The sequence below is a fragment of the Phyllobates terribilis genome, unplaced genomic scaffold (genome assembly GCF_046119375.1).
Source record: "Phyllobates terribilis strain yellow unplaced genomic scaffold, ASM4611937v1 Scaffold_25__1_contigs__length_18738178, whole genome shotgun sequence".
NCBI classification, from domain to species: domain Eukaryota; kingdom Metazoa; phylum Chordata; class Amphibia; order Anura; family Dendrobatidae; genus Phyllobates; species Phyllobates terribilis.
The window spans coordinates 9,313,518-9,336,640 of NW_027362785.1; the positions used below are offsets into that span (position 1 = coordinate 9,313,518).

At 49.5% G+C, this 23,123-nt stretch overlaps 1 protein-coding gene across 6 annotated transcripts in view; it reads left to right on the top strand.

Moving 5' to 3' along the window:
• Positions 1-23,123, top strand: part of LOC141176359 (ABC-type organic anion transporter ABCA8-like) — a 218,629-nt gene that overhangs the window by 144,265 nt on the left and 51,241 nt on the right. For all 6 annotated transcript variants that reach the window (XM_073660306.1, XM_073660307.1, XM_073660304.1 and 3 more), the window contains 3 exons: positions 2,561-2,688; positions 2,878-3,015; positions 12,820-12,930. In XM_073660306.1, the coding sequence (XP_073516407.1) occupies positions 2,561-2,688; positions 2,878-3,015; positions 12,820-12,930 (377 nt within the window). The remainder of the gene's footprint in view (positions 1-2,560; positions 2,689-2,877; positions 3,016-12,819; positions 12,931-23,123) is intronic.

Genomic DNA, 23,123 nt, shown 5'->3' on the forward strand with positions numbered 1-23,123 from the left:
TCTAGATCACGTGAAGTAATTATCCCCTCTACTCCTCCTTGGTCAGACGTCATCTGGATACTGTGTCCAGTTCTGGGAGGTATTAGGAGAAGCATAGAGTCTAGATCACGTGAAGTAATTATCCCCTCTACTCCTCCTTGGTCAGACCTCATCTGGATACTGTGTCCAGTTCTGGGCGCCACATTTTAAAAAAAGACATTGAAAAACCGGAGCAAGTTTAGAGAAGAGCGACCAGGATGGTGGACGGACTGTAAACTATGTCCTACGATGAACGGTTAAAGGATCTGGGAATGTTTATCTGCAAAAGAGAAGACTGAGAGGAGACTTAATAGCTGTCTACAAATATCTGAAGGGCTGTCACACTGTAGAAGGATCATCCTTATTCTCCTTTGCACTTGGAAACACGAGAAGCAATGGGATGAAACTGAATGGGAGAAGATACAGATTAGAGATTAGAAAAAACTTTCTGACAGTGAGAGATCAATGAGAGGAACAGGAGGCCACGAGAGGTGGTGAGGTCTCCTTCAATGGACTTCTTCAGAGGCCGGACAGACATCTGTCTGAGATGGTTTAGTAAATCCTGCATTGAGCCGGGGGTTGGACACGAGGACCCTAGAGGTCCCTTCCAACTCTAGCATTCTAGAATTAATTGATTCCATAATGCCGGTGACGTATCTCCATGGATGTCCAGCGGTTGGTCCATGTCCCTGTAATACCGATGACATATCTCCATCGATGTCCAGAGGTTGGTCCACGTCCCAGTAATGCCAGTGATGTAGATCCATGGATGTCCAGCGGTTGGTCGGCGTTCTGGTAATGCCAGTGAAGTATTCGCCCCCTTGGCTTTTTACCTATTTTGTTACATTACAACTTGTGTGTAAATATATTTGTAACTAAATAGTCTAAGTTAGTGAAGTGAAAAAAATATATAGGCATAAATTAATGGGATGAAATAACTAAAAATTGGCATTTGCATAGTTATTCACCCCTTTTGCTATGAAGCCTCTAAAAATTTCTGGTGCGAGCAATTCCCTTCATAAGTCCCATGCTTAGTGACAGGACGTCCCCCTGTGTGCAATCTAAGTGTCACATGTGTGTCAGTATATACACTTTACCTTTTCTGAAAGGCCACAGAGACCTCAACACCATTAACAAGAGGCACCACTAACCAAACACCATGAAGACCAAGGAGATCTCCAAACAACACCGTGAAGACCAAGGAGATCTCCAAACAACGCCATGAAGACCAAGGAGATCTCCAAACATCACCATGAAGACCAAGGAGATCTCCAAACAACATCAAGAAGACTAAGGAGATCTCCAAACAACACCATGAAGACCAAGGAGATCTCCAAACAACACCATGAAGACCAAGGAGATCTCCAAACAACACCGTGAAGACCAAGGAGATCTCCAAACAACACCGTGAAGACCAAGGAGATCTCCAAACAACGCCATGAAGACCAAGGAGATCTCCAAACATCACCATGAAGACCAAGGAGATCTCCAAACAACACCATGAAGACCAAGGAGATCTCCAAATAAGTCAGGGACAATGTTGTTGAGAAGAACAAGTCAGGGTTGGGTTATAAAAAAAATATCCTAATCTATGATTCCTGGAGCACCATCAAATCCATTATCATCAAATGGAAAGACCATGGTACCACAACAAACCTGCCAAGAGAGGGCGCCCACCAAAACTCTCAACGCGGGCAAGGAGGGCATTAATCAGAGGGGCAGAATAGAGACCAAAGGTAACCCTACGATGGCCACACATACGCAGCAGCACTCCATTCACTGGTTATAGCATGGTATCTGTCATCTGGATAAAATTTATGACTGTGGGCCCTCAAAAAAAAAATTTGGAGAGAGGGCCGCATGATAACCCTGTTGATATGATGTATGAGGAGAAGGAGGAGGAGGGCAATAAAAAAAAATAAACCATGAACCGTATACCCCTTATGGGGTGGGAAGATAAATGGACAAAGGACTTGTGGTGTTCTTTCTCTAGGATGGGTTGGAGAAGTTTCTCCTACATGGTCCATGAATTTTCATTGCCAAAAGTCTCCAAGGAGATAAAAAAAATGTTTTGAAACCCCTGCGTCAATGTATCGGAAGCCTCGGGGCTACCTGATGTCATGAGCCCTCACAGGAGGAACTGCCGCCCACCTTAGCTGGAGCAAAATTGGAGTCGGATACTTGAAGGTCCTTGTTGTGCCAGTTGTACCCTGCGTAGTGACCTGCTCGATTCGAGTAACGAACACCCGAGCATCCGACCTGCTCGATTCGAGTAACGAGCACCAGAGAACTTTAGTGCTCACTCATCACTACTTTTAACCCCTTCTGCTATGGACAACTTTTTGTTTTTGAGTTTTCTTTTTTTGCTCCTCACTCCTCCAAGAGCCTACTCTTTTTTTATTTTTCCACCCCCCATCACCGTATCAGGGCTCGTTTTCTGTGACTGACAATAACCAAACTTCTGAAAAATGGGAAAAAATGACAAGTGAAATGGTGAAAAAGCCCCAGTTCTGATATAATCTGGCTGTGTTCTCTCTAATAGGTGCGTCCATCGAAGACTTTGTCAATGGCATCAAGGCGCAAGACATCTCCGTAAAAGTCAGGGACGGTCCGTATGACAGAGACACTACAGGCTACAATGGCGCCATCGAGCTGTCGCTGCAGAACCAGGTATGGAGTATTAAGAAAAGCATGTGCCCCCTTCCACCTCCACCTCCAGGAGCTTTTCTGTCTCTTACACCACTTCCTCCAATGCTCAGCATTGTGCTTGGTGATGTACGGCTGCATGAGGCTAACACCCAGGTTAGCAGTAGGGGGCGCTCCTAACAGAAATGATTTACCGATTCCTTCTTTTTCCAGAGTTACAACTTCACAATCATCTGGAACCCTCGAGTACAGAACGGCCTGCCCGTGCTGATGAATATCATCAGTAATGCCTTCCTGAATAGCTTCCAATCCACAAAACACATAGAAACCTGGACTACGCCCGTCTATCCTGTGAGTCCTGAGCTGCACCGTGCATAGCGTACAGCGCCGCTCCAAAGTCGGGTCACAAATCTACCTGGATAGGTAATAATACATAAGCAGGGATGTGGCAGTGCCAGTGTAAGGGGATTCAGGAGATGCTGGGTGGTGAGGCCTCGCATAGGCGGCCATTTTGGCTGTCATGCAGTTGAGATCCATCATGGACGTCCTGACTACTGGTACAAGTATTAACCGCTTCCGGTCACTCCATACCTATTCACACATACTATAGCCCGGTCTTCCTCCAGACTTTGCTTGATCCTGCTGGTTAATTATCCTTTATGCAAATCCTACCTGCTTTTCAGCATCCAACTTCTATTTCCAGACTCAGATCGGTAAATCCTGTTGCTATTTCTCTCTCAACTCTACTGATTCAGGCTACAAATTGTAATTTCTTTCTGCTTTCAAGGTGCCTGATTGCATTTACATCTCCACTAAGCCTGCAGTTAGCCATTTTCCTGCTGCAAGTTTCTGATTGCATATATGTCTGTGATAATCTAATGATTAACAGTTTATCTGCTGCAAGTTCCTGATTGCATGTATGTCTCTGCTAATCCTATCGTTAAACATATCTCTGCAGTAAATTCTTGATGGCATGTACTTCTCTGCTAAGCCTGCAGTTAGCCATTTTCCTGCTGCAAGTTTCTGAATGCATATATGTCTGTGATAATCTAATGATTAACAGTTTATCTGCTGCAAGTTCCTGATTGCATGTATGTCTCTGCTAATCTTATCGTTAAACATATCTCTGCAGTAAATTCCTGATGGCATATACTTCTCTGCTAAGTCTGCAGTTAGCCATTTTCCTACTGCAAGTTTCTGATTGCATATATGTCTGTGATAATCTAATGATTAACAGTTTATCTGCTGCAAGTTTCTGATTGCATGTATGTATCTGCTAAACCTATCGTTAAACATATCTCTGCAGTAAATTCCTGATGGCATATACTTCTCTGCTAAGCCTGCAGTTAACCATATTCCTGTTGCACTTTTCTGATTGCATAGATGTCTGCTAAACCTCTGGTCATCCATATCCTTGCTGCAAGTTTCTGATTGCATATACCTCTCTGTTAATCCAGTGGTTAACCATATCAATGCTGCAAGTTCCTGATTGCGTAGACGTTTTTGATAATTCTGCAGTTAGCTGCCCGCCTTCTTCAAGTTCCTGATTGCACATAAATCTCTGCTGATCTTGTGGTTAACCATTTCCCTGCTGCAAGTTCCTGCTTGTATATACATCTCTGCTAATCCTGAAATTAACCATATCCCTGCTGCAAATTCTTGCTTACTTATGTACTATCTGCTAATCATGTGGTTACTATATTGCCCAGGAGGCCTCAACCACCCTGTTGGTATGATCGATTACCTTTAAGAGCGGAGATTTGTTCTTGACCTTGTTGGCTTCCGCAATAGCTGATTTGATCAAGTTGGAAATGATCATCTTGGAGGCTGGTAGGCACTTGCATGGCCCAACAGGGATCACAGCAAGAGTTTGAACGCTGGAAGGCTTCCATAACTGAAATGAAGGGGCTTATGGCGCAAGTGGTGGAGGGAACTCTCACAGGGATGGAAAGAAGATGGGCATAACAAGAGAAGTTCTCATTAATATAGAAAGCCGAGACTACCTTTGTAAGAAAGTATGGGACAGAGAGCGTAAGACCACTTTGTTCTGATGGATAACAGGGAAAGGAACCCTGCAGGAAATGCCAGCCTGCGAATGGAGGTTATGGCCACCAGAACTGCCACGTTCCTTGATGGGTAATGTCAGGAATTCCACCACCAATTTGTCAGGAATTCCAACACACACAGAGAGACGACACCGGGGAGATCACGCAATATCTCACCGTGCCGTCACGCTGTCCGTATTTCGTCTGTAGTCGCGAGCACGCGATCCAGACTACTCTCTACGTAGGTATCGGTAAGCAACCAGTGAGCGTATGGCGCCACACCCCGGGGACTCCAAAGCCTGGAATCCGTGTTTAACGCCCTCCGTATGGTCACTGTCAGCTTCACGATAGCCCAATTATTATTATTCTCTGCCACCACCGGTCGAGTTTGAATATAATACAGGCCTGGCCGGACGCCTGCGTTTTGGTAGCATATATGGCTTCGGGGAAGGGAACGATTACAGGACAAAAGAAACAGAACTATTAAATTTTATGTTTAATCCAAAAGGGAGGCAGAGTTTAGGAAAAATATATACAATGATGGTACAAAGGAGACATTAAAATACATAAGCAGTTACATAAAATAAACAGGATAAAAGAAGACAACTAACTTACACTATACGATCGCAGAGATGATTCAATATAGGTGGAGGAGGGGCTCTCCAGTCGGATTATGCTGTTATTGAACAGAACCTGTTGCTTATAATTCTTATTCCCCCCTGGAAATGAGTGCTCCTGTCTTCTTTTATACCTAAGGGGAGATCTGGCCACAAGCCCCTTGTGGTGACATCATGTGGGCCGGTCTCCAGCCTGTACATTTTTATTAAAAACGCTAACTTCTGCGATAACTCATCGCTCGTTAATCGCAAAAACTTGCAAACTACGCCATTTTTTCCCTTATGATTTTATCTTTATTTAGCTATCACACATCACATAGCTGCAGTCTGCTATTCTTGTGTTTTTTGCGCTACAGCTCCCTGATTTTGGTTACAGGCCCGGAAAACTACCTATATATTCTTGGGCTGAATTGGTCACTAAACATATGGGTCCCTTTACTGTCGGACGTATGGAACTCAGAATATTTCATATTTCATATCGGAGTCAGTTCATCTGCAAATTTCCCATTGAGGCTTGGGAAGCAGCCTCACGGGTACACGCAAATTAGTGCAAGCCTGCGTTTTAATTACCTCCTGCATCTTTCAGAGACAAGATGCTTGCTTCCTAACAAAGTTATAACACTCCTTGGCTGGCATTGTTTGCATAAGCTATTTCTCAGGCACGTGTTAATTGGGGCTTTTGTGCTGAGGAAAATGGGACAGCTCGGTGCTGACAAGTGGTGATAATTTTCAGTAAGACACTGTATAATTGTCATCTCTGGACAAACACTACAGGAGAGGGCATGGGAGAAGGGGCTAATATTCTGTTAATATGTCCCTGACATTAATATTTTCCTGACAAGTAACTTTGGGAGATGCTTTATAGAGGCTAAAAGGGAGTCTCTCTGAGAGCAAATAAAACAAAGTTGGGGTCCAAGGAATCAACCAGATGCCTGGCAGGAGGATCGCAATGAGCTACTCCCCAAAGGAAATTCTTAACTTATTTGTGAAAAGCCAGTGTTCGGGAAGGCCAGGCTGAAGCCTACATTCATACCGGACTGAAAAAAGAATCCTAAAACTGAAGACATCCCTGAGATGGAAGTCTCTCTCTTCACACCAGCGAAAGTAGGATCTCAGGTTTCCAGGCACAGTGATAAACTGAGGCTTAGAAGCCTTCAGCATTGTCTGGACCACCAAGTCAAAAAGACCCTTAGATCTCAGAATATCTGCTTCAGGTGCCTTTCAACACAATTGACGTAAGGTGGAGTGGATCAGAGTAACTTGGGAAGAAGGTTGTGATGTGGCGGAAGACTTCATCGAGCGTCTAGACTCCAACCCTGCTGAAGGGTTGGAGCACCATGCCCACCGAGGCCAGTCTGGAGCTATGAGGAGCAACAGTACACCCCTGCCTTCACTCTCTAGAGAACACAGGAACGAAGAGGTGGGAGATAAAGCAGAGAGAACTCAGTTTGTAAATGACCCAGAGAGTCTAATGCAAATACCGTCAGGTCTCGGGACCTGTTGACAAAAATTGTGATTGGGACAGGACGTGAAAAGGTCCACAGTGAAGACAGAGCTGGCTGAAGACCTCTGGGAGGAGAGTCCATTTTCCGAGACATGGCCTGGTGGTCAGGAAAGTTGTCCCACTGTGTAAGGAGAGAAAGTTGTCCCACTGTGATTGAAGTATGGCTCAGCGTGGGGGGGCATAAAGTGGAAGAAAACCCCCAGGAAAGAGACCCCAACCAGAGCCCATGAATTATACTCACCTATCCATTTTGGAGAGTCACACCTTGTAAAAATCGTGAGGATACAGGCACTCTGCTGTAATTAAATGCTGTCCTCCAGGAGGTATACTGCTGTGGATCGCACGGTCCTCCCTGGGACAGTGAACATAAAGTGGCATAAATGTGTAGCAGTCCTGGTACAGGCCATGTCTGCCTCCTATGGAGACCAGGCTAAGACTGAGCTTCCTGGTGTCTGATGGGAGGGTGCAGTCCACCTGGCAGGGCCTCCTGGTGGCCCGCTGTCAGCCTCCTATGGAGACCAGGCTAAGACTGAGCTTCCTGGTGTCTGATGGGAGGGTGCAGCTCACCTGGCGGGGCCTCCTGGTGGCCCGCTATCAGCCTCCTATGGAGACCAGGCTAAGACTGAGCTTCCTGGTGACTGATGGAAGGGTGCAGCCCACCTGGCGTGGCCTCCTGGTGGCCCGCTGTCAGCCTCCTATGGAGACCAGGCTAAGAGTGAGCTTCCTGGTGTCTGATGGGAAGGGCAGCCCACCTGGCAGAGCCTCCTGGTGGCCAGCTGTCTGCCTCCTATGGAGACCAGGCTAAGACTGAGCTTCCTGGTGTCTGATGGGAGGGTGCAGCCCACCTGGCGGAGTCTCCTGGTGGCCCGCTGTCAGCCTCCTATGGAGACCAGGCTAAGACTAAGCTTCCTGGTGTCTGATGGGAGGGTGCAGCCCACCTGGTTGGGCCTCCTGGTGGCCCGCTGTCTGCCTCCTATGGAGACCAGGCTAAGACTGAGCTTCCTGGTGTCTGATGGGAAGGGCAGCCCACCTGGCGGGGCCTCCTGGTGGCACGCTGTCTGCCTCCTATGGAGACCAGGCTAAGACTGAGCTTCCTGGTGTCTGATGGGAGGGTGCAGCCCACCTGACGGAGTCTCCTGGTGGCCCGGTGTCAGCCTCCTATGGAGACCAGGCTAAGACTGAGCTTCCTGGTGTTTGATGGGAGCGTGCAGCCCACCTGGCGGGGCCTCCTGGTGGCCCGCTGTCAGCCTCCTATGGAGACCAGGCTAAGACTGAGCTTTCTGGTGTCTGATGGGAGGGTGCAGCCCACCTGGCAGGGCCTCTTGGTGGCCCGCTGTCAGCCTCCTATGGAGACCAGGCTAAGACTGAGCTTCCTGGTGTCTGATGGGAGGGTGCAGCCCACCTGGCTGAGCCTCCTTGTGGCCCTCTGTCAGCCTCCTATGGAGACCAGGCTAAGACTGAGCTTCCTAGTGTCTGATGGGAGGGTGCAGCCCACCTGGCGGGGCCTCCTGGTGGCCCGCTATCAGCCTCCTATGGAGACCAGGCTAAGACTGAGCTTCCTGGTGACTGATGGGAGGGTGCAGCCCACCTGGCGTGGCCTCCTGGTGGCCCGCTGTCAGCCTCCTATGGAGACCAGGCTAAGAGTGAGCTTCCTGGTGTCTGATGGGAAGGGCAGCCCACCTGGCAGAGCCTCCTGGTGGCCAGCTGTCTGCCTCCTATGGAGACCAGGCTAAGACTGAGCTTCCTGGTGTCTGATGGGAGGGTGCAGCCCACCTGGCGGAGTCTCCTGGTGGCCCGCTGTCAGCCTCCTATGGAGACCAGGCTAAGACTGAGCTTCCTGGTGTCTGATGGGAGGTTGCAGCCCACCTGGCAGGGCCTCCTGGTGGCCCGCTGTCTGCCTCCTATGGAGACCAGGCTAAGACTGAGCTTCCTGGTATCTGATGGGAGGGTGCAGCCCACCTGACGGAGTCTCCTGGTGGCCCGGTGTCAGCCTCCTATGGAGACCAGGCTAAGACTGAGCTTCCTGGTGTCTGATGGGAGCGTGCAGCCCACCTGGCGGGGCCTCCTGGTGGCCCGCTGTCAGGAGGCCCGCTGTCAGCCTCCTATGGAGACCAGGCTAAGACTGAGCTTCCTGGTGTCTGATGGGAGGGTGCAGCCCACCTGGCAGGGCCTCTTGGTGGCCCGCTGTCAGCCTCCTATGGAGACCAGGCTAAGACTGAGCTTCCTGGTGTCTGATGGGAGGGTGCAGCCCACCTGGCTGAGCCTCCTTGTGGCCCTCTGTCAGTCTCCTATGGAGACCAGGCTAAGACTGAGCTTCCTAGTGTCTGATGGGAGGGTGCAGCCCACCTGGCGGGGCCTCCTGGTGGCCCGCTGTCAGCCTCCTATGGAGACCAGGCTAAGACTGAGCTTCCTGGTGTCTGATGGGAGGGTGCAGCCCACCTGGCAGGGCCTCCTGGTGGCCCGGTGTCAGCCTCTTATGGAGACCAGGCTAAGACTGAGCTTCCTGGTGTCTGATGGGAGGGTGCAGCCCACCTGGCGGGGCCTCCTGGTGGCCCGGTGTCAGCTTCCTATGGAGACCAGGCTAAGACTGAGCTTCCTGGAGTCTGATGGGAGGGTGCAGCCCACCTGGTGGGGCTTTCTGGTGGCCCGCTGTCAGCCTCCTATGGAGACCAGGCTAAGACTGAGCTTCCTGGAGTCTGATGGAAAGGTGCAGCCCACCTGGTGGAGCCTCCTGGTGGCCCGCTGTCTGCCTCCTATGGAGACCAGGCTAAGACTGAGCTTCCTGGTGTCTGATGGGAGGGTGCAGCCCACCTGGCGGGGCCTCCTTGTGGCCCGCTGTCAGCCTCCTATGGAGACCAGGCTAAGACTGAGCTTCCTGGTGTCTGATGGGAGTGTGCAGCCCACCTGGCGGGGCCTCCTGGTGGCCCGCTGTCAGCCTCCTATGGAGACCAGGCTAAGACTGAGCTTCCTGGTGTCTGATGGGAGGGTGCAACCCACCTGGCGGGGCCTCCTGGTGGCCCGTTGTCAGCCTCCTATGGAGACCAGGCTAAGACTGAGCTTCCTGGTGTCTGATGGGGAGTGTGCAGCCCACCTGGCGGGGCCTCCTGGTGGCCCGTTGTCAGCCTCCTATGGAGACCAGGCTAAGACTGAGCTTCCTGATGTCTGATGGGAGTGCGCAGCCCTCCTGGCGGGGCCTCCTGGTGGCCCGTTGTCAGCCTCCTATGGAGACCAGGCTAAGACTGAGCTTCCTGGTGTCTGATGGGGAGTGTGCAGCCCACCTGGCGGGGCCTCCTGGTGGCCCGTTGTCAGCCTCCTATGGAGACCAGGCTAAGACTGAGCTTCCTGATGTCTGATGGGAGTGCGCAGCCCTCCTGGCGGGGCCTCCTGGTGGCCCGCTGTCAGCCTCCTATGGAGACCAGGCTAAGACTGAGCTTCCTGGTGTCTGATGGGAGGGTGCAACCCACCTGGCGGGGCCTCCTGGTGGCCCGTTGTCAGCCTCCTATGGAGACCAGGCTAAGACTGAGCTTCCTGGTGTCTGATGGGGAGTGTGCAGCCCACCTGGCGGGGCCTCCTGGTGGCCCGTTGTCAGCCTCCTATGGAGACCAGGCTAAGACTGAGCTTCCTGGTGTCTGATGGGGAGTGTGCAGCCCACCTGGCGGGGCCTCCTGGTGGCCCGCTGTCAGCCTCCTATGGAGACCAGGCTAAGACTGAGCTTCCTGGTGTCTGATGGGGAGTGTGCAGCCCACCTGGCGGGGCCTCCTGGTGGCCCGTTGTCAGCCTCCTATGGAGACCAGGCTAAGACTGAGCTTCCTGATGTCTGATGGGAGTGCGCAGCCCTCCTGGCGGGGCCTCCTGGTGGCCCGTTGTCAGCCTCCTATGGACACCAGGCTAAGACTGAGCTTCCTGATGTCTGATGGGAGTGCGCAGCCCTCCTGGCGGGGCCTCCTGGTGGCCCGCTGTCAGCCTCCTATGGAGACCAGGCTAAGACTGAGCTTCCTGGTGTCTGATGGGAGGGTGCAGCCCACCTGGCGGGGCCTCCTGGTGGCCCGCTGTCAGCCTCCTATGGAGACCAGGCTAAGACTGAGCTTCCTGGTGTCTGATGGGGAGTGTGCAGCCCACCTGGTGGAGCCTCCTGGTGGCCCGCTGTCAGCCTCCTATGGAGACCAGGCTAAGACTGAGCTTCCTGATGTCTGATGGGAGTGCGCAGCCCTCCTGGTGGAGCCTCCTGGTGGCCCGCTGTCAGCCTCCTATGGAGACCAGGCTAAGACTGAGCTTCCTGGTGTCTGATGGGAGGGTGCAGCCTACCTGGCGGAGCCTCCTGGTGGCCCGCTGTCTGCCTCCTATGGAGACCAGGCTAAGACTGAGCTTCCTGGTGTCTGATGGGAGGGTGCAGCCCACCTGGCGGAGTCTCCTGGTGGCCCGCTGTCAGCCTCCTATGGAGACCAGGCTAAGACTGAGCTTCCTGGTGTCTGATGGGAGGGTGCAGCCTACCTGGCGGAGCCTCCTGGTGGCCCGCTGTCAGCCTCCTATGGAGACCAGGCTAAGACTGAGCTTCCTGATGTCTGATGGGAGTGCGCAGCCCTCCTGGCGGGGCCTCCTTGTGGCCCGCTGTCAGCCTCCTATGGAGACCAGGCTAAGACTGAGCTTCCTGGTGTCTGATGGGAGTGTGCAGCCCACCTGGCGGGGCCTCCTGGTGGCCCGTTGTCAGCCTCCTATGGAGACCAGGCTAAGACTGAGCTTCCTGGTGTCTGATGGGGAGTGCGCAGCCCTCCTGGCGGGGCCTCCTTGTGGCCCGCTGTCAGCCTCCTATGGAGACCAGGCTAAGACTGAGCTTCCTGGTGTCTGATGGGGAGTGTGCAGCCCACCTGGCGGGGCCTCCTGGTGGCCCGCTGTCAGCCTCCTATGGAGACCAGGCTAAGACTGAGCTTCCTGGTGTCTGATGGGGAGTGTGCAGCCCACCTGGCAGGGCTTCCTTGTGGCCCGCTGTCAGCCTCCTATGGAGACCAGGCTAAGACTGAGCTTCCTGATGTCTGATGGGAGTGCGCAGCCCTCCTGGCGGGGCCTCCTGGTGGCCCGCTGTCAGCCTCCTATGGAGACCAGGCTAAGACTGAGCTTCCTGGTGTCTGATGGGGAGTGTGCAGCCCACCTGGCGGGGCCTCCTGGTGGCCCGTTGTCAGCCTCCTATGGAGACCAGGCTAAGACTGAGCTTCCTGATGTCTGATGGGGAGTGTGCAGCCCACCTGGCGGGGCCTCCTGGTGGCCCGCTGTCAGCCTCCTATGGAGACCAGGCTAAGACTGAGCTTCCTGGTGTCTGATGGGGAGTGTGCAGCCCTCCTGGCGGGGCCTCCTGGTGGCCCGCTGTCAGCCTCCTATGGAGACCAGGCTAAGACTGAGCTTCCTGATGTCTGATGGGGAGTGTGCAGCCCACCTGGCAGGGCCTCCTGGTGGCCCGCTGTCAGCCTCCTATGGAGACCAGGCTAAGACTGAGCTTCCTGGTGTCTGATGGGGAGTGTGCAGCCCTCCTGGCGGGGCCTCCTGGTGGCCCGTTGTCAGCCTCCTATGGAGACCAGGCTAAGACTGAGCTTCCTGATGTCTGATGGGGAGTGTGCAGCCCACCTGGCGGGGCCTCCTGGTGGCCCGCTGTCAGCCTCCTATGGAGACCAGGCTAAGACTGAGCTTCCTGATGTCTGATGGGGAGTGTGCAGCCCACCTGGCGGGGCCTCCTGGTGGCCCGCTGTCAGCCATGCTCCTCTGTCCCACAGCGATAGTAATGAGAAAAGCCTACAATATAAAACATCAGACAACAGAGGCAGAATTAATGATTGTTTTTCTATTTCATCCCATGAATAGTTGATAAAAGTTAGGCAATAAGTTAAAAGTAGCCCAAAATGTGACACTGACAAACACAACCCACCAAAAATCTAATTAGCACGGCTGTGCGATCATTAAGGACACATTTTCCTTAATGCCTGTTTTCCTGTCTCCTTAGGTAGAGAATTTCAGCTCCTATTACTTGACTTTCATGATCAGCGTGATATTCATGTTTTTCGCTTGTGGTTTTGCCCCCCACTTTGCCATGAGCAGCGTCGAGGACTATAAGGTGGGTATGAAGAACTTTACATCCAGGGCTGAGAGAACGGTCACAACCTTAAAAAAGTGTCAGCTGAAAATAAACTCTAATGGTAGCAAAATATAAGCTTTTCCATCATTTTTTTAAAATTCTAACTAGGATCAGGGATAGTGTTAGGGTTAGGACTAGATTTAGGGTTATGGCTAGTACAAGGTTTAGGGCTAGGACTATGGTTAGTGTTACGGCTAGAACAAGTGCTAGGGTTAGAGTTCATACAAGGGTTAGGGCTAGTACAAGGGCTAGGGTAAGGGTTCATACAAGGGTTAAGGCTAGTACAAGGTCTAGGGTAAGAGTTTATACAAGGGTTAAGGCTAGTACAGGGTCTAGGGTAAGAGTTCATACAAGGGTTAAGGCTAGTACAAGGTCTAGGGTAAGAGTTTATACAAGGGTTAAGGCTAGTACAAGGGCTAGGGTAAGGGTTCATACAAGGGTTAGGGCTAGTGCAAGGGCTAGGGTAAGAGTTCTTACAAGGGTTAAGGCTAGTACAAGGTCTAGGGTAAGAGTTTATACAAGGGTTAAGGCTAGTACAAGGTCTAGGGTAAGGGTTCATACAAGGGTTAAGGCTAGTACAAGGGCTAGGGTAAGGGTTCACACAAGGGTTAGGGCTAGTGCAAGGGCTAGGGTAAGGGTTCTTACAAGGGTTAAGGCTAGTACAAGGGCTAGGGTAAGGGTTCATACAAGGGTTAGGGCTAGTGCAAGGGCTAGGGTAAGAGTTCATACAAGGGTTAAGGCTAGTACAAGGGCTAGGGTAAGAGTTCATACAAGGGTTAAGGCTAGTACAAGGGCTAGGGTAAGGGTTCATACAAGGGCTAGGGCTAGTACAAGGTCTAGGGTAAGGGTTCATACAAGGGTTAAGGCTAGTACAAGGTCTAGGGTAAGGGTTCATACAAGGGTTAGGGCTAGTACAAGGGCTAGGGTAAGAGTTCTTACAAAGGTTAAGGCTAGTGCAAGGGCTAGGGTAAGGGTTCATACAAGGGTTAAGGCTAGTACAAGGTCTAGGGTAAGAGTTCATACAAGGGTTAAGGCTAGTACAAGGTCTAGGGTAAGGGTTCATACAAGGGTTAAGGCTAGTACAAGGGCTAGGGTAAGAGTTCTTATAAAGGTTAAGGCTAGTGCAAGGGCTAAGGTAAGGGTTCATACAAGGGTTAAGGCTAGTACAAGGTCTAGGGTAAGAGTTCATACAAGGGTTAAGGCTAGTACAAGGGCTAGGGTAAGGGTTCATACAAGGGCTAGGGCTAGTACAAGGTCTAGGGTAAGGGTTCATACAAGGGTTAAGGCTAGTACAAGGTCTAGGGTAAGGGTTCATACAAGGGTTAGGGCTAGTACAAGGTCTAGGGTAAGAGTTCATACAAGGGTTAAGGCTAGTGCAAGGGCTAGGGTAAGCGTTCATACAAGGGTTAAGGCTAGTGCAAGGGCTAGGGTAAGAGTTCATACAAGGGTTAAGGCTAGTACAAGGTCTAGGGTAAGAGTTCATACAAGGGTTATGGCTAGTACAAGGTCTAGGGTAAGAGTTTATACAAGGGTTAAGGCTAGTACAAGGGCTAGGGTAAGGGTTCATACAAGGGTTAGGGCTAGTACAAGGTCTAGGGTAAGGGTTCATACAAGGGTTAAGGCTAGTGCAAGGGCTAGGGTAAGCATTCATGCAAGGGTTAAGGCTAGTACAAGGTCTAGGGTAAGAGTTCTTACAAGGGTTAAGGCTAGTACAAGGGCTAGGGTAAGGGTTCATACAAGGGTTAGGGCTAGTACAAGGGCTAGGGTAAGAGTTCATACAAGGGTTAAGGCTAGTGCAAGGGCTAGGGTAAGCGTTCATACAAGGGTTAAGGCTAGTGCAAGGGCTAGGGTAAGGGTTCATACAAGGGTTAAGGCTAGTACAAAGTCTAGGGTAAGAGTTCATACAAGGGTTAAGGCTAATGTAAGGGCTAGGGTAAGGGTTCATACAAGGGTTAAGGCTAGTACAAGGTGTAGGATAAGAGTTCATACAAGGGTTAAGGCTAGTACAAGGGCTAGGGTAAGGGTTCATACAAGGGCCAGGGCTAGTACAAGGGCTAGGGTAAGGGTTCATACAAGGGTTAAGGCTAGTACAAGGGCTAGGGTAAGGGTTCATACAAGGGTTAAGGCTAGTACAAGGTCTAGGGTAAGAGTTCATACAAGGGTTAAGGCTAGTGCAAGGGCTAGGGTAAGCATTCATGCAAGGGTTAAGGCTAGTACAAGGTCTAGGGTAAGAGTTCATACAAGGGTTTAGGCTAGTGCAAGGGCTAGGGTAAGAGTTCATACAAGGGTTAAGGCTAGTACAAGGGCTAGGGTAAGTGTTCATACAAGGGTTAAGGCTAGTACAAGGTCTAGGGTAAGAGTTCATACAAGGGTTAAGGCTAGTACAAGGTCTAGGGTAAGAGTTCATACAAGGGTTAGGGCTAGTACAAGGTCTAGGGTAAGAGTTCATACAAGGGTTAAGGCTAGTACAAGGTCTAGGGTAAGAGTTCATACAAGGGTTAAGGCTAGTACAAGGTCTAGGGTAAGAGTTCATACAAGGGTTAGGGCTAGTACAAGGTCTAGGGTAAGTGTTCATACAAGGGTTAAGGCTAGTACAAGGTCTAGGGTAAGAGTTCATACAAGGGTTAGGGCTAGTACAAGGTCTAGGGTAAGAGTTCATACAAGGGTTAAGGCTAGTGCAAGGGCTAGGGTAAGCGTTCATACAAGGGTTAAGGCTAGTGCAAGGGCTAGGGTAAGAGTTCATACAAGGGTTAAGGCTAGTACAAGGTCTAGGGTAAGAGTTCATACAAGGGTTAAGGCTAGTACAAGGTCTAGGGTAAGAGTTCATACAAGGGTTAAGGCTAATGCAAGGTCTAGGGTAAGAGTTCATACAAGGGTTAAGGCTAGTGCAAGGGCTAGGGTAAGAGTTCATACAAGGGTTAAGGCTAGTACAAGGTCTAGGGTAAGAGTTCATACAAGGGTTAAGGCTAGTACAAGGGCTAGGGTAAGGGTTCATACAAGGGCTAGGGCTAGTACAAGGTCTAGGGTAAGGGTTCATACAAGGGTTAAGGCTAGTACAAGGTCTAGGGTAAGGGTTCATACAAGGGTTAAGGCTAGTACAAGGTCTAGGGTAAGGGTTCATACAAGGGTTAGGGCTAGTACAAGGTCTAGGGTAAGAGTTCATACAAGGGTTAAGGCTAGTGCAAGGGCTAGGGTAAGCGTTCATACAAGGGTTAAGGCTAGTGCAAGGGCTAGGGTAAGAGTTCATACAAGGGTTAAGGCTAGTACAAGGTCTAGGGTAAGCGTTCATACAAGGGTTAAGGCTAGTGCAAGGGCTAGGGTAAGAGTTCATACAAGGGTTAAGGCTAGTACAAGGTCTAGGGTAAGAGTTCATACAAGGGTTAAGGCTAATGCAAGGTCTAGGGTAAGAGTTCATACAAGGGTTAAGGCTAGTGCAAGGTCTAGGGTAAGAGTTCATACAAGGGTTAAGGCTAGTACAAGGGCTAGGGTAAGGGTTCATACAAGGGTTAAGGCTAGTGCAAGGGCTAGGGTAAGAGTTCATACAAGGGTTAAGGCTAGTACAAGGTCTAGGGTAAGAGTTCATACAAGGGTTAAGGCTAATGCAAGGTCTAGGGTAAGAGTTCATACAAGGGTTAAGGCTAGTGCAAGGGCTAGGGTAAGGGTTCATACAAAGGTTAAGGCTAGTACAAGGTCTAGGGTAAGAGTTCATACAAGGGTTAAGGCTAGTGCAAGGTCTAGGGTAAGAGTTCATACAAGGGTTAAGGCTAGTACAAGGGCTAGGGTAAGGGTTCATACAAAGGTTAAGGCTAGTACAAGGTCTAGGGTAAGAGTTCATACAAGGGTTAAGGCTAATGCAAGGTCTAGGGTAAGGGTTCATACAAGGGTTAAGGCTAGTACAAGGTCTAGGGTAAGAGTTCATACAAGGGTTAAGGCTAGTACAAGGGCTAGGGTAAGGGTTCATACAAGGGCTAGGGCTAGTACAAGGTCTAGGGTAAGAGTTCATACAAGGGTTAAGGCTAGTGCAAGGGCTAGGGTAAGCGTTCATACAAGGGTTAAGGCTAGTGCAAGGGCTAGGGTAAGAGTTCATACAAGGGTTAAGGCTAGTGCAAGGGCTAGGGTAAGAGTTCATACAAGGGTTAAGGCTAGTGCAAGGGCTAGGGTAAGCGTTCATACAAGGGTTAAGGCTAGTGCAAGGGCTAGGGTAAGAGTTCATACAAGGGTTAAGGCTAGTGCAAGGTCTAGGGTAAGCGTTCATACAAGGGTTAAGGCTAGTGCAAGGGCTAGGGTAAGAGTTCATACAAGGGTTAAGGCTAGTACAAGGTCTAGGGTAAGAGTTCATACAAGGGTTAAGGCTAATGCAAGGTCTAGGGTAAGAGTTCATACAAGGGTTAAGGCTAGTGCAAGGTCTAGTGTAAGAGTTCATACAAGGGTTAAGGCTAGTACAAGGGCTAGGGTAAGGGTTCATACAAGGGTTAAGGCTAGTGCAAGGGCTAGGGTAAGAGTTCATACAAGGGTTAAGGCTAGTACAAGGTCTAGGGTAAGAGTTCATACAAGGGTTAAGGCTAGTACAAGGTCTAGGGTAAGAGTTCATACAAGGGTTAAGGCTAGTGCAAGGGCTAGGGTAAGCGTTCATACAAGGGTTAAGGCTAGTGCAAGGTCTAGGGTAAGAGTTCTTACAAGGGTTAAGGCTAGTGCAAGGGCTAGGGTAAGAGTTCATACAAGGGTTAAGGCTAGTGCAAGGTCTAGGGTAAGAGTTCTTACAAGGGTTAAGGCTAGTACAAGGTCTAGGGTAAGAGTTCATACAAGGGTTAAGGCTAGTACAAGGTCTAGGGTAAGAGTTCATACAAGGGTTAAGGCTAGTACAAGGTCTAGGGTAAGAGTTCATACAAGGGTTAAGGCTAGTACAAGGTCTAGGGTAAGAGTTCATACAAGGGTTAAGGCTAGTACAAGGTCTAGGGTAAGAGTTCTTACAAGGGTTAAGGCTAGTGCAAGGGCTAGGGTAAGAGTTCATACAAGGGTTAAGGCTAGTACAAGGTCTAGGGTAAGAGTTCATACAAGGGTTAAGGCTAGTACAAGGTCTAGGGTAAGAGTTCATACAAGGGTTAAGGCTAGTGCAAGGGCTAGGGTAAGCGTTCATACAAGGGTTAAGGCTAGTGCAAGGTCTAGGGTAAGAGTTCTTACAAGGGTTAAGGCTAGTGCAAGGGCTAGGGTAAGAGTTCATACAAGGGTTAAGGCTAGTGCAAGGTCTAGGGTAAGAGTTCATACAAGGGTTAAGGCTAGTACAAGGTCTAGGGTAAGAGTTCATACAAGGGTTAAGGCTAGTACAAGGTCTAGGGTAAGAGTTCATACAAGGGTTAAGGCTAGTGCAAGGGCTAGGGTAAGAGTTCATACAAGGGTTAAGGCTAGTGCAAGGTCTAGGGTAAGAGTTCTTACAAGGGTTAAGGCTAGTGCAAGGGCTAGGGTAAGCGTTCATACAAGGGTTAAGGCTAGTGCAAGGTCTAGGGTAAGAGTTCTTACAAGGGTTAAGGCTAGTGCAAGGGCTAGGGTAAGCATTCATGCAAGGGTTAAGGCTAGTACAAGGTCTAGGGTAAGAGTTCATACAAGGGTTAAGGCTAGTGCAAGGGCTAGGGTAAGCGTTCATACAAGGGTTAAGGCTAGTGCAAGGTCTAGGGTAAGAGTTCTTACAAGGGTTAAGGCTAGTGCAAGGGCTAGGGTAAGAGTTCTTACAAGGGTTAAGGCTAGTACAAGGTCTAGGGTAAGAGTTCTTACAAGGGTTAAGGCTAGTGCAAGGGCTAGGGTAAGCATTCATGCAAGGGTTAAGGCTAGTACAAGGTCTAGGGTAAGAGTTCATACAAGGGTTAAGGCTAGTGCAAGGTCTAGGGTAAGAGTTCTTACAAGGGTTAAGGCTAGTACAAGGTCTAGGGTAAGAGTTTATACAAGGGTTAAGGCTAGTGCAAGGTCTAGGGTAAGCGTTCATACAAGGGTTAAGGCTAGTGCAAGGGCTAGGGTAAGAGTTCATACAAGGGTTAAGGCTAGTGCAAGGGCTAGGGTAAGAGTTCATACAAGGGTTAAGGCTAGTGCAAGGGCTAGGGTAAGAGTTCATACAAGGGTTAAGGCTAGTGCAAGGGCTAGGGTAAGAGTTCATACAAGGGTTAAGGCTAGTACAAGGGCTAGGGTAAGGGTTCATACAAGGGCTAGGGCTAGTACAAGGTCTAGGGTAAGGGTTCATACAAGGGTTAAGGCTAGTACAAGGTCTAGGGTAAGGGTTCATACAAGGGTTAGGGCTAGTACAAGGGCTAGGGTAAGAGTTCTTACAAGGGTTAAGGCTAGTACAAGGGCTAGGGTAAGAGTTCATACAAGGGTTAAGGCTAGTACAAGGGCTAGGGTAAGGGTTCATACAAGGGCTAGGGCTAGTACAAGGTCTAGGGTAAGGGTTCATACAAGGGTTAAGGCTAGTACAAGGTCTAGGGTAAGGGTTCATACAAGGGTTAGGGCTAGTACAAGGGCTAGGGTAAGAGTTCTTACAAAGGTTAAGGCTAGTGCAAGGGCTAGGGTAAGGGTTCATACAAGGGTTAAGGCTAGTACAAGGTCTAGGGTAAGAGTTCATACAAGGGTTAAGGCTAGTACAAGGTCTAGGGTAAGGGTTCATACAAGGGTTAAGGCTAGTACAAGGGCTAGGGTAAGAGTTCTTACAAAGGTTAAGGCTAGTGCAAGGGCTAAGGTAAGGGTTCATACAAGGGTTAAGGCTAGTACAAGGTCTAGGGTAAGAGTTCATACAAGGGTTAAGGCTAGTACAAGGGCTAGGGTAAGGGTTCATACAAGGGCTAGGGCTAGTACAAGGTCTAGGGTAAGGGTTCATACAAGGGTTAAGGCTAGTACAAGGTCTAGGGTAAGGGTTCATACAAGGGTTAGGGCTAGTACAAGGTCTAGGGTAAGAGTTCATACAAGGGTTAAGGCTAGTGCAAGGGCTAGGGTAAGCGTTCATACAAGGGTTAAGGCTAGTGCAAGGGCTAGGGTAAGAGTTCATACAAGGGTTAAGGCTAGTACAAGGTCTAGGGTAAGAGTTCATACAAGGGTTATGGCTAGTACAAGGTCTAGGGTAAGAGTTTATACAAGGGTTAAGGCTAGTACAAGGGCTAGGGTAAGGGTTCATACAAGGGTTAGGGCTAGTACAAGGTCTAGGGTAAGGGTTCATACAAGGGTTAAGGCTAGTGCAAGGGCTAGGGTAAGCATTCATGCAAGGGTTAAGGCTAGTACAAGGTCTAGGGTAAGAGTTCTTACAAGGGTTAAGGCTAGTACAAGGGCTAGGGTAAGGGTTCATACAAGGGTTAGGGCTAGTACAAGGGCTAGGGTAAGAGTTCATACAAGGGTTAAGGCTAGTGCAAGGGCTAGGGTAAGCGTTCATACAAGGGTTAAGGCTAGTGCAAGGGCTAGGGTAAGGGTTCATACAAGGGTTAAGGCTAGTACAAAGTCTAGGGTAAGAGTTCATACAAGGGTTAAGGCTAATGCAAGGGCTAGGGTAAGGGTTCATACAAGGGTTAAGGCTAGTACAAGGTGTAGGATAAGAGTTCATACAAGGGTTAAGGCTAGTACAAGGGCTAGGGTAAGGGTTCATACAAGGGCCAGGGCTAGTACAAGGGCTAGGGTAAGGGTTCATACAAGGGTTAAGGCTAGTACAAGGGCTAGGGTAAGGGTTCATACAAGGGTTAAGGCTAGTACAAGGTCTAGGGTAAGAGTTCATACAAGGGTTAAGGCTAGTGCAAGGGCTAGGGTAAGCATTCATGCAAGGGTTAAGGCTAGTACAAGGTCTAGGGTAAGAGTTCATACAAGGGTTTAGGCTAGTGCAAGGGCTAGGGTAAGAGTTCATACAAGGGTTAAGGCTAGTACAAGGGCTAGGGTAAGTGTTCATACAAGGGTTAAGGCTAGTACAAGGTCTAGGGTAAGAGTTCATACAAGGGTTAAGGCTAGTACAAGGTCTAGGGTAAGAGTTCATACAAGGGTTAGGGCTAGTACAAGGTCTAGGGTAAGAGTTCATACAAGGGTTAAGGCTAGTACAAGGTCTAGGGTAAGAGTTCATACAAGGGTTAAGGCTAGTACAAGGTCTAGGGTAAGAGTTCATACAAGGGTTAGGGCTAGTACAAGGTCTAGGGTAAGTGTTCATACAAGGGTTAAGGCTAGTACAAGGTCTAGGGTAAGAGTTCATACAAGGGTTAGGGCTAGTACAAGGTCTAGGGTAAGAGTTCATACAAGGGTTAAGGCTAGTGCAAGGGCTAGGGTAAGCGTTCATACAAGGGTTAAGGCTAGTGCAAGGGCTAGGGTAAGAGTTCATACAAGGGTTAAGGCTAGTACAAGGTCTAGGGTAAGAGTTCATACAAGGGTTAAGGCTAATGCAAGGTCTAGGGTAAGAGTTCATACAAGGGTTAAGGCTAGTGCAAGGGCTAGGGTAAGAGTTCATACAAGGGTTAAGGCTAGTACAAGGTCTAGGGTAAGAGTTCATACAAGGGTTAAGGCTAGTACAAGGGCTAGGGTAAGGGTTCATACAAGGGCTAGGGCTAGTACAAGGTCTAGGGTAAGGGTTCATACAAGGGTTAAGGCTAGTACAAGGTCTAGGGTAAGGGTTCATACAAGGGTTAAGGCTAGTACAAGGTCTAGGGTAAGGGTTCATACAAGGGTTAGGGCTAGTACAAGGTCTAGGGTAAGAGTTCATACAAGGGTTAAGGCTAGTGCAAGGGCTAGGGTAAGCGTTCATACAAGGGTTAAGGCTAGTGCAAGGGCTAGGGTAAGAGTTCATACAAGGGTTAAGGCTAGTACAAGGTCTAGGGTAAGCGTTCATACAAGGGTTAAGGCTAGTGCAAGGGCTAGGGTAAGAGTTCATACAAGGGTTAAGGCTAGTACAAGGTCTAGGGTAAGAGTTCATACAAGGGTTAAGGCTAATGCAAGGTCTAGGGTAAGAGTTCATACAAGGGTTAAGGCTAGTGCAAGGTCTAGGGTAAGAGTTCATACAAGGGTTAAGGCTAGTACAAGGGCTAGGGTAAGGGTTCATACAAGGGTTAAGGCTAGTGCAAGGGCTAGGGTAAGAGTTCATACAAGGGTTAAGGCTAGTACAAGGTCTAGGGTAAGAGTTCATACAAGGGTTAAGGCTAATGCAAGGTCTAGGGTAAGAGTTCATACAAGGGTTAAGGCTAGTGCAAGGGCTAGGGTAAGGGTTCATACAAAGGTTAAGGCTAGTACAAGGTCTAGGGTAAGAGTTCATACAAGGGTTAAGGCTAGTGCAAGGTCTAGGGTAAGAGTTCATACAAGGGTTAAGGCTAGTACAAGGGCTAGGGTAAGGGTTCATACAAAGGTTAAGGCTAGTACAAGGTCTAGGGTAAGAGTTCATACAAGGGTTAAGGCTAATGCAAGGTCTAGGGTAAGGGTTCATACAAGGGTTAAGGCTAGTACAAGGTCTAGGGTAAGAGTTCATACAAGGGTTAAGGCTAGTACAAGGGCTAGGGTAAGGGTTCATACAAGGGCTAGGGCTAGTACAAGGTCTAGGGTAAGAGTTCATACAAGGGTTAAGGCTAGTGCAAGGGCTAGGGTAAGCGTTCATACAAGGGTTAAGGCTAGTGCAAGGGCTAGGGTAAGAGTTCATACAAGGGTTAAGGCTAGTGCAAGGGCTAGGGTAAGAGTTCATACAAGGGTTAAGGCTAGTGCAAGGGCTAGGGTAAGCGTTCATACAAGGGTTAAGGCTAGTGCAAGGGCTAGGGTAAGAGTTCATACAAGGGTTAAGGCTAGTGCAAGGTCTAGGGTAAGCGTTCATACAAGGGTTAAGGCTAGTGCAAGGGCTAGGGTAAGAGTTCATACAAGGGTTAAGGCTAGTACAAGGTCTAGGGTAAGAGTTCATACAAGGGTTAAGGCTAATGCAAGGTCTAGGGTAAGAGTTCATACAAGGGTTAAGGCTAGTGCAAGGTCTAGTGTAAGAGTTCATACAAGGGTTAAGGCTAGTACAAGGGCTAGGGTAAGGGTTCATACAAGGGTTAAGGCTAGTGCAAGGGCTAGGGTAAGAGTTCATACAAGGGTTAAGGCTAGTACAAGGTCTAGGGTAAGAGTTCATACAAGGGTTAAGGCTAGTGCAAGGGCTAGGGTAAGCGTTCATACAAGGGTTAAGGCTAGTGCAAGGTCTAGGGTAAGAG